Source organism: Magnolia sinica, chromosome 13 (genome assembly GCF_029962835.1).
Source record: "Magnolia sinica isolate HGM2019 chromosome 13, MsV1, whole genome shotgun sequence".
Classification (NCBI taxonomy): Eukaryota; Viridiplantae; Streptophyta; class Magnoliopsida; order Magnoliales; family Magnoliaceae; genus Magnolia; species Magnolia sinica.
The window spans coordinates 24,008,164-24,023,030 of record NC_080585.1 but is presented as its reverse complement, the minus strand read 5'-3'; the positions used below and the strand labels follow the sequence as shown (position 1 = coordinate 24,023,030).

At 39.7% G+C, this 14,867-nt stretch overlaps 1 protein-coding gene across 1 annotated transcript; it reads left to right on the top strand.

The window, feature by feature from the left end:
• The first annotated feature begins 611 nt into the window (after positions 1-611).
• On the top strand, positions 612-10,487 carry LOC131223271 (uncharacterized). The gene is made up of 7 exons (XM_058218619.1): positions 612-1,135; positions 1,884-2,191; positions 2,706-3,449; positions 5,723-5,851; positions 6,403-6,606; positions 8,875-9,075; positions 9,969-10,487. Exons 1-7 carry the CDS (start codon positions 871-873, stop codon positions 10,107-10,109), a joined length of 1,992 nt encoding a protein of 663 aa, XP_058074602.1. The 5' UTR covers positions 612-870; the 3' UTR covers positions 10,110-10,487.
• The last annotated feature ends 4,380 nt before the right edge of the window (positions 10,488-14,867 follow it).

Sequence of the window (14,867 nt, the reverse complement as noted above, 5' to 3'; positions counted from 1 at the left end):
ATTTAAAGATGCCCCCAACCGCCCATCTACTATACTAAAACAAGCCTGGGCACGGGGCACTCCCGTCATTCCAAAACCTTGCCAGATAGACAATAGTTACACACCTGACCAAAAGCTACCGCACCTCGCTCGGTTGCACGCTGAAACCACACTCGCTTCTCACATGTGAAATAAAAGAACACACGTACGAGATCGGATCCGTTCATCAAGAAAAATCAACATTCTAGATTCAATTGGAAAAAATCCCAGAAGTTTATACCAAATAAATGGACCCCACATGGACAAATAAATAAACGGTAAATAGAGCTTAACGGATGGTTCGATTTCTTGTACATGTGTGGCCTAATGGATAATTACATTTTCTTTATTTTGTATAGAATAGAGTTCAAAGATTGAGGATTGTCCCTAACGAGCTGATCAGATCATATACACGTGTGATTGCTTTGCACGTATGAAGCGAGACTCGAAGTGCACTCAAGCGAGTCGGCACTAATGAGTATTAATTAAGTTAATCCAGGTTTTCGAGTTAATTAATCAGAAAACGATGAAAACGAAGGCCAGTTTTTCAAAAAACGAAAACCGAATAAAACACGAACGGAACAAATAAAAACTCCCCATAAAACCTCTTCTCCTTCCCGTCTCTCTCTCTCTCTCTCTCTCTCTCTCTCTCTGTATCTGTGTCTGAAAATAAAAAGACGAAAATGCCCACCAAACAACCCTAGCCATGGCAATCCAAGCTTCCTGACCGAAACCCTCCGACACGCTCCGAAACATGCCCGGTACGGTTCCCGACAAAGACGCGCTCTTCCCTTAGCGATCATCGGCCGATCGGACGGTGGAGAACGGATTCCTGTTTGGGAGATCTGAGCCATGGCTTCTGGAAAAGGGAATCTGGAGCGGATCCGACGCGGGCTCCGTACGATTTTCTTCATGCTGACAATGGTGGCGTCGCTTCTCGTCCTGTCGCTGCCGATCCTCGTCGCCGCTGGCGACATGCTGGTTTCGTTCGCTCTTATTTCGAGCTTTACGTGCTTCAGTTGCTACGGATTCAGAGATCAGATGCAGAGATACAGTTTCAAGAGCTCTTTGATCGATATCCCTCTCGTCTCGGTCTTCCGATCGCTTGTCATCACGTGTAAGATCGACGGACTAGAGATTTCACGGTATTTGCGATCTATTGATAGATTTTTAGGGAAAGATTAGGATTTTTGATAGGGATTTTGGGAGAATGAGAACGATTTGGTTTTGGAGAGTCTTGATATTTTGTATAGTTTATCTGAATTTTATCTTTCTTTCTTCTTCTTTTTCTTCTTCTTCTTCTTTTTTTTTTTTTTTGAAAGAGTGACTGGAATTAGGAGTTTTTTGTGAGATTAGAAAGCGTTTTTGCAATTTTATGGGCGGAGGGAAGGGTTTTCTTGGAAAGCTTTCCGTATAAAGTTTTGGAACTTCAGGTGGATTCTTCATTTCTGCAGAAGAAAAGAACAAAAGACGAAATGCCTTTTCCGCCCTTTTTTTGTGACTTTCTTTGTAATTTAGGGAAGCCTGATTTTTAAAATACCGAGAAATTTCTGTAGATTTTCTTCTGTTAACGACTGTTTTGCTAGTGCTACCGTTCAATCATTGTTGTCATGAATATTTCTATTTTCAGTAGAACATCCCCTGATTGGGGAAAGTAGAAAAAATGAAAGTTCTTGAAATTTTGGATTGAATTCCCTGTGATATGATTAGTCGGAAATGAAAATCTTGAAAATATTTCATTCTTCTTCCCATAATTTTAAGCCGCTTGTTTGGGTTATTAGCTATAGAAATCTTATATCAATGGCCAATATATATATTTTTATTTCCCCTCTTTGATTGCATATGTCTGTGTTTTCTACTTTCAGGTGTTTATTCCTTGTGCGATGGGCCGGGGCTGTCCCACGGCCCTTATCTTGGAACGACAACGTTATTTTCGTTCATATCAATTCTCATTCTATCAGTGAAGGCTTGCATTTTTACGGCAAATTTGGAGGTTGAACCTGAAGCTTCAACCCAATTGGCAAGGCAGAAGCTCCATCTGAAGAAGTCGTGGGGGATGCCTGTTCTTTTCCTTTCTTCGCTTGTTTTTGCTCTTGGGCATGTTGTGGTCGCTTATCGGACTAGCTGCAGAGCACGGAGGAAGCTCTTGTTCCACAGAGTCGATCCTGAAGCTGTAAGTTGTAATTTGCTATTCTTAAAACCATACTACTGGTTACTCTTTGGTTGCCTCAGTAGTATATCTTCATAATAGCTTTTGGGGTGAAAATCAAACATCACGTCTGAGGTCCAGAGACTTCAAATCATTCATTTGCTGGTCAAAAGCATGGATGATATTTCTCTTGAAACTCACACAATCAGATGATCCAATCCATTGACTGGAAGATTTTTGTCAACTGCAAATGGAACATTAGGAGAGGAAATTCAACTGATGGTTGACTTTCAATGAGGAAAATTTCTCAATCAGCAGCAATGGCCATGTGGCCGCTCTGATTTTTAGGGTATGGCCCCAACCTTTGCAGTGCCCAACGGATGAAGGTTCTGGATTTCCTGCATGTACGCTATGTGTATGTGGATAGCCTGTTTGACAACGTAGTGTATAAGTGTTTAGCACTACCACCTTCCAGAACTCAAAACCACTGCTTTCATAAAGACTTTGAACTTAAGATATTATCTTCCATACCTCACAGGTTTTAGCCTGCAAGAACGTGTTTTCTGGAGGCTACCAGAAGGTCCCTCGATCTCCCACACCCTGCTCGGGAAGAACCTCAAAGAGCGACAGTGAAATGAAAAGAAAAGCCCCAGCATCAGGCCGTAATGAAGGGGAACTCCCAATCAGATTACTTGCTGATATTGACAGCTTGTTCATTACCTGTCAAGGTCTCACAGTTCATTACAAGATCAGCCTTCCTGAATCAGCTGTCTCACGATCCCTGGCCTCTACTACATTCCTCGAATCCAATCCCAATTGCAGCTCACCACGTATCACCCCAGGAAGACTTAAGTTTGACAGGCCACCTCTGACAGTTCCATCCAAGAGTCAGTATCATCATCTCCACAGGAGCCTTAGCAACCAGTTCCACAGTAATTCTCTATATGCTCCACTGTTGGCTGGTTCTGGCACATCTGCTTGTCCTCCTTTTTCCTCAGATGAAATACCTGCTTTGAACCTAGATGGTGGTGAAAGAGAAGCAGGTTTGTCAAATTCAATGAGTTCGGAAGGTGCAGAGGGCATTGGCAAGTTTGGTGTTGTTTTGGTGCATGGATTTGGTGGTGGGGTTTTCTCATGGAGACATGTGATGGGGGTCCTGGCTCGGCAGATTGGATGCACAGTTGCAGCCTTTGATAGACCTGGATGGGGCTTAACTTCCAGGCCTCGCAGGAAGGACTGGGAGGAGCAGCAGTTGCCAAATCCATATAAGCTTGAGTCGCAGGTGATTTCTCTACTTCTCAATCGTCAGTTCTTTGGCATAGTTCCTTTCAACTTGTTAGAGTGGAATGCAAAAAAATAAATGAAGTCTTCGTTCTGAAGGAAAAGATAGTTTGGCTCATACGAAACCTTTAAAACAAAAACTAAAAAGAAAAAAGCAAAAAAAATAAAAGAAGAAGGAAAAAAAAGAAAAAAAAGAAAGAAAAAAAAGAAAGAAAAGATGATAGTTTGGTTCATGGACCTAGACAGAAGAGTAACTCTTTTAAAAATGGGAAAGAGACTATCAGTCACTTGCTGTCTTTCGAATGTTGTGAATAATACTGGAAAATAAAGTTAGTTAACTTTCATCATCTAGAAGTGCTATGGGACTTTTGTTCTGTTCAAACTATGTGAATCTCAGCTCTTTTTGATGAAGAGTATACCAGACATTTCTTAAAGTGGGTGCCAATTGATGGAAACGTATTACTTTTGTACTCATGAACATGTAGGGCCCCTGTTGGAAGCACCCATGGTCGCTCAATCTTAAAAACCTTTCAGAGTTCCTTTATTGAATATGGCCTGACATGTCTATTGGATGCATGTTGGATATGGCTCTACCATCCATCAAAAGATTAATTAAGATTATATTTGTAACAATATTAATGTTAAAAATGATATAATAATAGATATTACTAAAAATTATATTCTGCTATGCCTATTTACCATGAGATTTGGAGCCAAGTGGGTCTGACATCTAGTCCCATGCCTGATTAATGTAGGGAACCGCCACCAAATTGTTATTGGTTGTGCATCCTTAGCAGAACCCATACACTTTATTTGGGGCATTTCAGAAAATGAAAGCCGCAGTAAGTGGGTTACTGTTTTTGTGCTTTTTTCTGTCCCCGATGTTTATCAATTTGATGGCAGCCCATCGCACTTGCTGCTGAACATGGTAATTCCCAAACTTACCTGTAGTAGTATTTTGATGGAAGCTTATTGTTCTTGCAAGATTGCTTCTTTTGGATGTTAAAAATTCAGTTAACAGGATGTCTACCAGGTAATGGTACAATGGTTTTTTTTTTTTTTTTTTTTTTTTTTAAAGGTGAGCTTTTTTATGAATTTATTTTCAATGGGATGCCCAAACTGTGTTCTCTTTTCCAACTTCCATTAGGAAGATATGTATACCTAGCTCAACGGAATTTGTAGAAGTAATCAGGTTTAATATTCCAAGGTTCATCTCTGGGAAACAACATTTGGTTTGTTCATAAGCCAATCATTGTTTTGTGAACTTCTTTTAGAAGATCGCTATGAAATTTGTGTTTTGGCGTTTGTGTGTCCCACAAACTACTAGTGAATTGAGACCATCTTTCTTTGTACAAATTGTTGAAGCTAGGCTTGCGAAGCATAGGGAAAAAATATTCTTCGATTACATGTGATCGTACCCCTTTTTAAAATCTCTTTGGGTGCATCAGTAGAGCTTCTCGTAGTTTCAGGAGCGTATAGAAAAGTATCCTTGCCTACGATACCTGGATACTTCCAAGTACTGAATTTTTTTAAGGAGAAAGGGAGCAAGGCTATGACAAAGAGAGGAGCCAAGGAGCCAATTAAGTTATTCCCTCTTTGGCAAGGGGAAATGGCATCCTCAAAACACTAGAAATACAACTCTCTGATTAGAATAAATAGCTATAATCTCCGAAATGAAAATTTTAATTTCCATGAACCTGGAATCATGGATGAAGCCCCCTTAATGGCGTTATGAGAACTACCAATGATCCTTCAAAAAACTTGTCTAAATGAGTTGGAAACTCATAAGAGGGTAAAGACAAGGGGTCTCCTTCCTCAAAGCTTCAACTCCAGATCTACACGCGCACACGCACGCACGCACACACACAATTACCTAGCAAACACTAGCTTTACATGATAAAATGTAAATCATTTACAACTTAAAATTTTACAAGCATCCAAAGACCCCTTAACCTTAGATCAAGAATATCTGGTATGGCATTTCTAAAAATCAAGGGAGGGCAGTACAATTAAATGATTAGAAAATGTTAAAGTCATGTCTAATTACTATGGGAACTCATCCGTTTCTTAAACCCATCTTTATGGACTTTTGCACAATGACAAGATTGTGGCCACCATTGTACTAGTTAGCTCACTTGCTTAGGTGATTTTGTTCATCCTTTCCATGTTTTCTACCAGGTTGCTAAGTAGATGTCATACAGCTACTCAAGTTGAGACCTGCTCATATTAAGCATTAAATTTGAAGAATTTATTCCATGGTTGTCATCTTGTCAGGTTGATCTGCTCCTTTCTTTCTGTTCGGAGATGGGGTTTTCTTCAGTTGTGCTTGTTGGTCATGATGATGGGGGGCAGATTGCTTTGAAGGCTGCAGAGAGAATCCGAGCAGCTGCAGGCCCTGTGCAGGTTAGTAGGCTCAACCATGTCAAATTTTATGTTTTAAATAAAACTTTAGAGTTTAGACTAGTATTATATGTTTACTCAATCATACTTATTTTTCTTCTTTTCTTTTTTCTTTTTTGTCATGGTTAATGGTTGGCAAATTTGGATTATTTTTGTTTGAGGCCTTGCACTGTTTTAGTACAAATTGGAGGATAGTTCATACTGCTACATTTGGGTTCAGTTTCTTCATTTGTTTCTTTTAACACTTGCCTGCTGCTAAGATCCAATAGCAGTTACTCATGGTGAGTTTATGGAAACATCTCCATTACTGGGCAAGACAATAAAAATGGCCTGAAAATTAAATTTTAATGGCAGTGCCCACATAATTATAGATGGGCCTTGAAGTTGTTGCTAGAACCCCTCAAAGATCATGTTTATGGGCATTTTGGTCAGTGAAATTATTCACTATTGAAACTCTTGTGTGGGGTTTCAGTCATGTCAGTGACATCAATGGAGCTCCTTCTCAGTTCTCACTAATCTGTTTTCCATTCACTCATTATTTGCATGCATCTCAGGTGGAGATCAAGGGAGTGGTACTCCTTAGTGTCAGCTTGTCAAGGGAAGTTGTTCCTGCCTTTGCCCGTATCCTCCTGCATACTTCATTGGGAAAGAAGCACATGGTTCGCCCTCTACTGCGTACTGAGATTGCTCAAGTGGTGAATCGCCGTGCGTGGTATGATGCTACAAAGCTAACCACAGAGGTTTTGAACCTCTACAAGGTAATGAATGAGTTGCTCTCCAGTCCACACAGAATTACAAATAACATATATCACTTGAATAATGAATAACGTAAAGGCAATATTCTTTTGGAATTATTTGTAAAGACAGGTTACTTTCTGGTCCACACAAGATAAAGAATTACAGATAACATATCCTATACAATGTTCGAATTATCTCCGTTATTATCGAAATATCTCCGATATTATTTTTATCTCCAGCTTAGCGATACCAAAAACACTGATAACGATACCGATAACGCCGATAGTATCAGAAATTCTAGGTATTAGCAATGTATCGCTTAAGTATCACCAATGTATCAATATTGCTAATATAATCATAAATATTTTCAACTATGTAAATTCTAGGTGTTGCTTGTATTGCCAATGCATCAATATTGCCAACGTATTACCAATATTTTTTACCATGTAGATTCTAGGTAATGGTTGTATCATAAGTATATCGACGATATTTCAATAATATCGCCAACTTATTGATATCATCAGAATTTTGTTTATTAGAAAAAAATTTACTTCAAATTTATTTTCATGGGCACATGGTTGTATGTAGTGTTTAATTTGTCATTGATAATGTTAATAATATCTCAATATTATCAATTTCACAACATGTCCGATTTTGAGATCACAATCTTTCATTTCCTTTTCAATTGTTGATGATTTCTTGGTGAAATATCATGTGTTGTTGATATTTTGCAATATTGATGGATGTTTGGATGGAAGGTTGGATGGGATGGTTGGACTGATTTCTTACAACAACACATGCTTTTAAGGCCCAATTAAATGGGAACTTGTTATGTATGCATTCTTTTTGCAATTTTTTTTTATTTCCAAATATGCAAATATGTACATTTTAACATCTCCTGAAGTTTTGCTAAAAATTCCATCGTTTTCCCCATGTTTCCCTGCATTTCTGGTTATCGGCAATATTGATATTGTTTCGGTATCCATGGCCAGCAAAACTTATAGCGGCACCGATATTTTGAACACTGATCCTATATCACTTGAGTAATGTAAAAGGCAATATTATTTTGGAAATTATTTGCAAAGATGATAGACCTCAGAGATTTAAGGTTTTATTGAATTGTGTATAAGAGCTTTTTTAATTGTTCTTGCTTGATACATGCAGGTGATGTGTTTTGATAGTATGCCCAAACTAATCCTTTCTCTTTTGGATGATAATTTCAGTTTGAGATAGATTGTAGTTCATCCTTTACATTTATTTGAATGCCAAATTGTTTGGCAAAGAATGCTATCAAAAGCCTCTCCTGGAGATTGGACCTGCCCCGCCTAACTCTCAGCATAACGTGGATTTTTCATTCATTTGGCACAATTGTTCATTGGCCATATCCCAAAAAATTGCTTCAATCCTTTACAACTGTGCAATTGGAAAACTTTTTTCCATTGAGCGTCGACTGGTTTGTCTTATCCACCCCTTTACAAGCAGGGATTGAAGCACCAGTTTCAGAATGTTACTCGTCCTTATAAAGGACCGAGTCATATCGCTGATACTGTTAGACTTGTCCTATATCCATCATACAAATGGCACATGTGTAGTCCCATTCTCAACTGGCAAAAGCTTAGATGGTATCATCCAAATATATTGCTCACTGGATGGAATGATTTGAAAGATTCGGCTTGCATGCGTTGTTCAGCTGCTGGAGTCCATTGGTATGTATGTTGCTGAAGTGGGCCTATCTAAACAGTAAAATAAATGGAAAAAAGATATGCAACACCTGAATTTGACTATAAATAAGAAAAAGATTACTCATTTCACTGGCTATCAGTACATTGGCTTGCGAGGTGATACAACAGGTGAAATGACATTTTGTGAGTGACGAGGGATCTAACCACATTCTGTGGTCCATTTCTAAGCCTTCGTAGGTTTTCACCTTCAGGTGTAGGCTATTGCACCTTATTTTTGCTCTACTTCGGACGCCCTTTAATAATAAACCAAGTTACCCTACTTAATCATTACCCACCATGCTTTTTTGTTTCATGAATGTAGACCTCTGTATAATGGTTTGGTCGGTCATACCTTGTTCTCCATGTTTATGAGTGAATATATGCATATACATTTGTACATGTCAAAATCAATCAAGCAATCGGCGTTTCTACCCCAATGTAATAAAACCATTTTACCGTCTGCTTTGAACTGTGATGTGCGAATAAATGAAATTGTGATGTGCATTTTAACAAGGTCCATTTGTCTCTATGATATTAACCCATGTCTCTTTTTTTTCCCCCAATCAGGCACCGTTATGTGTGGAAGGTTGGGATGAAGCACTTCATGAGATAGGAAGGCTGTCATCTGCTACCGTCCTCTCATCAAAAAATGCAGCAGCTTTGCTGGAATCAGTGGAAGAACTGCCAGTTTTGGTAGTTGCAGGTGCTGAGGATGCACTTGTCTCACTAAAATCTGTTCAATATATGGCTTCAAAGCTTCTAAATTCTGTAAGTACCAATTCCTTTTACTGTTATTCCTCTTCTATGGTTTTTTGGTCTACAAAAGCTCTTCCCAACATTAGCTTCCTATGTTTAGATTGTACAATATGGTGTGTTATAGAATGCCACCACATGTACTGTATATACCATGCTACTTTTTTTTGAGGAGCATAAACCAAGTTACATTGCTTTGCAATTGCTACATTGTCCATAGGCTAAAGATGCACCAAGTTGCATTACATCAACTATGCAGCATCGTGATGCTGCCTGGCATGAGAACGTGGCAGGAGGGAGAATAATTCATGGCACATGTTGCTAAATGTGGACTTATGGAGCTTCGGCTCATTCATAAAATAATTCATTGGAGATAAATTCCCATCCAACCTACTCTCACTATATGCGTGGCAGACCTGGCAGAGGCGAATGTGGGTTGGGACTCTCCGATTAGTAGGCCGTACTGCTGATGGGCTAAAAGAAATAAAAACTATCGAGCAGAGAAAAAGTGGGCGAAATGTTGTTGGCTAGGAGTGATTGGTTTATTAACCATGGGCCATTCAGGGTATGCCAACTGGATGGATGGCTACAATCCACCTTCCCCTTGCCCCACGTATGAGGTGGGGGAATAGTTCCCATACAACATGACGCATTGAATTTTTTTTTCTTCCACTTCATTGGAACCACATCACGAAATAAACACATGACCAACAGCAATGTGAAACATGGAACTTACTGGAACATGACACTGCCCTCCCATGATATCTGTAATCTGAATCTGTACAAGTAGAGTCCTCATGTGTTGGCCTCCTACCCTTAAAAACTTCTTACCATAAACAATATCATCAGATCCTTTAGATTGATGTCACTAATCTTGTTATGCTGTATTTGTTTATTTTTTCTTGCAGAGGCTAGTTGCAATATCTGGATGCGGGCACCTCCCTCATGAGGAGTGCCCCAAGGCGCTACTTGCAGCATTATCACCCTTCATAACAAGATTACTATCATTACCACCAGATCATCATCAAGAGAGCTTGCAAAGACATTAGTAAATATATAAATATTTTTCACATTAGGTTTCTATATATATTAGAAGCTTTTGTGCTATTACCTCAGGGTTAGAGCCTAACCAATTGCTTCTCTTGTTGGATGGGTGTTTTCGGGAGGAGTGGGTGGTCAAAGGGGTGTGGGTGTGTGTGTGTTGTGGGTTTTGGAGCCAGACCCTATTTGTTAGGGTTTTAGAGCTCCCATATGTATTTTCTTTTTCTTGCTCTGTTTTCTTCCTCTTTCTTCTTCTTATGTTGCTTTTGTGGCTGTCCGAGAATTTCAAATTGTTATTTTCCACTAAGTGAGTGGGGAATATCATATATTTGTACATTTTACCAGAGCTGATTGCATATATGCCAGAAAAGGTGTATTGCATTGCATTTCAGTTTTGAAATGGTAGAGAGAAATATTGGAATTTTTCTTCCTTTATCTTGCGTTTGAAGGATTTTGGGCTAGTCTGCTTTTAAGGCATTCATTTAACCAGACAATTCTCAACATTGTCTTCAATAGTCTTGAAATACACTCTGTACGCTAGAATCCAATGCATAACTTACAGTCCAACTGCTATTTCATATTTTTCACTGATTCAATCTATCGGGTTCTGCTTGTTGAAAAAAAAGAAAAAAAAAAAAAAGAAAGAAAAGAAAAAGGTCCGGTATTTGCTTTACGGTGGCAATCGTCTGATCAAATCATCAAACCAATGTATAACTTACAGTCCAACTGCTATTTCATATTTTTCACTGATTCAATCTATCGGGTTCTGCTTGTTGAAAAAAAAGAAAGAAAAAAAAAAAGAAAGAAAAGAAGAAGGTCCGGTATTTGCTTTACGGTGGCGATCGTCTGATCAAATCATCACACCAATATGTTGGACGGACAGATGGATTACATGATAGGCAGGTATATGATGCCTTGCTTGTAGAGGGTACATTTTCTATATTTTATTTCCAATCTATTGTCACCTCCCTATTTTTATTCAGTTGAGTTCTGCTAGGCCCATGTGGGTGGATTTGGGATGATTTCCATACATCCAAGCCATGCATTAGGTGCCCTACTGCCTAGATGAGCTGGCCGGCAAGTGGGATGGACAACTTGCTGGGTGGGGTAGTCTATGTTGAATGCGAATGAATGGTTTTTATTTTTAAAGCTCTTGAAGGGTCTTTGTTGATGTGACCCAGCTGATGAGCTAACTGGCTCAGTTCTTGGGCTAGAACATCTTCACAGTGGGGTCCACTTGATCCACAGATCATATGTCATGCGTTCCAAGTTGGCGTGTTTGGTTGTGTGTGGGTTTAGCAGAGCTCATCTAACTTGTTCTTTTATTAATAAAATCTAGTAAAGTCTTCCCACCACCAGCTTCCCTGCCAAAGAATGCATTCCTCCTGGCTTTGGGCTTCATCGTTGTGCTTGGGTTTGGATTTGAGTGAGCAAGTTGGGATTTGGCTGACCCCATCCTAATCCATTCTCAATTATAGCAACAATATCTCGGTTTGTGATTTTATTGAGAGATTCTTCATATTGTGATTAATTCTCCAGATATTATCCGAAAATTCTTTTTGAAACATATAGAATTTAAAATATTTGTTATTATAATTAATGCCTTTTTTAAAATGTTAAATATGTTAAATTACTATATATAATCCCAATAGCTGTGGACATTTTTACCCTTATAATTAGTCTTCACAACATTGGTTCAGCGAGGGTGAGTTCATTTTTAGTACACCCCCATTGTCAGCTCATGGTTAGCTACCCCCACCAAGGAATCGATGCCTAGACCTCAGTGTTGAGACGAGGTATCCTTCACTCAGTCTACCACTTGAGCTATGGATCAGGGTTTTGCTGGGCAAGGAACTGTTGAGATTTTACTGTACAACAAACAGCTTACATTCAACTAATTTCTTAGTCTTATAGCTGGGAGGTGTTAATGCGACTTCGACTTCTATTTCTCTTTGCGTGTAGTCTATACAAAAAGGCCTTTTTGACACTCTACCGGTCCACCATGTTATATTTCTAAAATTCACTAGGTCTGTCCCTCGGTGCGAATCATCATGGGAACATTGTAAAATTGCTCCCCAAATCATCTAGTTCACACGTTGTGGCCTACCTAAGTTTTTATGAGTCTGATTTTTATTTCTCTTTATCTTGATGAATTAGATTTGATTAACTGGTTGGATGAAAAATACACCATATGGTAGCCCAACACACATATGGTTGGTATCCCATTTTCACTCATTTTAATATCTCGTTAATGGACATTATGGATTTTACATTTAAAACATGGTAGCCCAACCGAGTGGGGCACCTCTCTCTTTATCCACTCCTCACTACTGTGCCGTGGCATGTCATACCCTAGTGTATGTAATGATAATTTATAATCTTAAAATTATATATAGCCAGCGCTGACCCGAGCCAATCCCATTTGCCAACCCCACCTGAAAATGAAAATGATTTGCTATGAGCTGTCCAAATTTCAAAAAAAAGAAGAAGAAGAAGAAGAAGAAGAAGAAGAATCTAAGTCATTGAGAGCTGTGTGAGAGATGCAGACTCGGAAGAAAAACCTAGGGTTGGTGGTGGTCGACAGCTCAAAAATCAGATTGATTGGACAACCTGAACCCACCCAACATGATTACATGTGGAATATGGATTTTCCACTTTTTTCCTATGTGGGGTACACGCAGTGGGGTCCTATACAGATGGTGGAACCGGAATCCTCCGTAACACTTGTCCGACGTGTGTACAACCCCAGACCTGTGGGGCCGACTGTGCTGTACATGACATCCAACCGTCCAAAAGATGCACCTTCTTGAGTTAACCATACATCTCAAAAATAAGCCCGATCCAAAACTCAGTTGGGCCACACCACAAGAAATAGTTTTAATCATTCCTAAACCTCAGGTATCGTGGTCCGCTTGATTATTTAGTCAGGCTTTCGCCCCCGGGCAGAAGGTAGGTGGGGCCAACTGCAATGTCCGTTAGAAATCCACTCCGTCCATCAGTTTCACAAACTCACGATAGGCAGCGTCCAAAATTGAGGCAGATCCAAAACTCAAGTGGGCCATGCGACAGGAAACAGTGAGAATGGAAATGCTCTCCCAGAGACACAAGATGTTTGTATGTCATCCAAACCGTTTAGAAGGTTATTCCTACTGGAATGAATTGAAAACACAAACATCATCCTGATCCAAAACTTCTCTGGCCCCCACGAAGTTTCCAGTGGTGGGCATTCAATCCCCACTGTTTCGTGTGGCGTGGCGCACCTAAGTTTTATATTTGCTTCATTTTTTGACTTCTATCCTACTGTGAGCTTGCAAAACTGATGGGTGGAGTGGATTTCTTATCGACATCTGACATCGCCCCGGGCAATTCACGTCCCCCTGATGAGAGGTAAGATGAAATAAACAGACCATGGTGGGCCCCACATGATGAGAGGCTGGACGAACTACACACACCATGGTGGGCCCCACAAGAACCTATTGTTGGTATTTATTACCCGTTGTTCCTGCAGTGTGGCTCACCTGCCTTGTTTACAGGACTGACCTTTTGCCTAAGAGCCCAACATCGAGAGCCACACCGGATGGACGGAAAAGATGTCACACACACAACACGGTGGGCCACCAAACAAAATAGAAAGGAAAAAATTCTGGCACTGCTTGTCCAGCATAGCCAAAACATATCTGAACCGTAGCAACCCAAAATTTCAAATCCCTTCATACAGAAACAGCTAGCGACCCTCAAGTCAGCCTCCCTAGATTCCCCCCCAACCTTAAAAATATTTCACTCAATTTTCTTCTTTCCTACCCATGTATCCCCCTAAAATCTAATATTTTTCTCATCCCCTGAATTGAAACCCATCCCCTCCTAAACTTTGTCTTAATAATGCCCCATAGATTTCCAAATATGAGATGATTAATACAGTGAAGAAGACCTGGTCCACTACCCGCTTTCATCTACTCCGTATTTCCTACCTATTCTCTCTCTAATGGGAACCCACTTCTACCCCAAACCTCCAAACCCATTTTCATAAAAGTGCGAGAGTCATAACTTCAAAAGCTCTACTCTACCTTGATCTCAAGGTTTGCACACTTGCTCTCATTTCATTACCTTCTGCACCCTTTTGCAGAAAATCCTGCCTGAGCTTCTCCAACACTAATTTTGGACATTTGAATAAGGAAATATAATAAACAGGGAGGTTAGACATTGTCGCTTTAATCAGGGTGATTCTTCCACCCAAGGATAGATGCCTGGTCTTCCATTTAAACAACTTTTTCTCGAACCACTCGATCACTATCCCAAATATATTTCACCGGCCTTCCAATGCATAATGGAAGCCCAAGGTGAGCCCTCCCTACAGCCGAACAATAAAGCATAACTCCCCTACTCCTCTTACCCACCCCCAAGATCTCACTCTTACTTATATCGACTTTCAACCTCAAAACTGCCTCAAAACTAATGATAATTGAGCGAAGATTTCGCGCTTTTTGGACATCTGCATCACAAAATAACATCCCACCATGGGAAAACTACTTCCTTTCATTTCTTATGATTTCCCTCAATCCAAATATGCTATTCTTTCATTTTTCCTTCAACTAAAAAAGTGGACTAACAAATAGGGAAAAGTAACCCTTTCTTGGAAAACTTACCAACCAAATATTTTCTAAGCTCCCAAACTAGTCCTAAGAAAACTAGTAACTGACGATGAAAGCCCTGTAACTTGTCATGTAGAACTATCGTTTGCTCGCTAAATGCCACTTCTATAGGACTTC

Coding starts and splice junctions, on each gene's coding strand:
- LOC131223271 (XM_058218619.1), top strand. CDS start 871: ATGGCTTCTGGAAAAGGGAATCTGGAGCGGATCCGACGCGGGCTCCGT. Junction 1,136..1,883: donor CCGATCGCTTGTCATCACGT/GTAAGATCGACG, acceptor TTCTACTTTCAG/GTGTTTATTCCTTGTGCGAT. Junction 3,450..5,722: donor CATATAAGCTTGAGTCGCAG/GTGATTTCTCTA, acceptor TCATCTTGTCAG/GTTGATCTGCTCCTTTCTTT.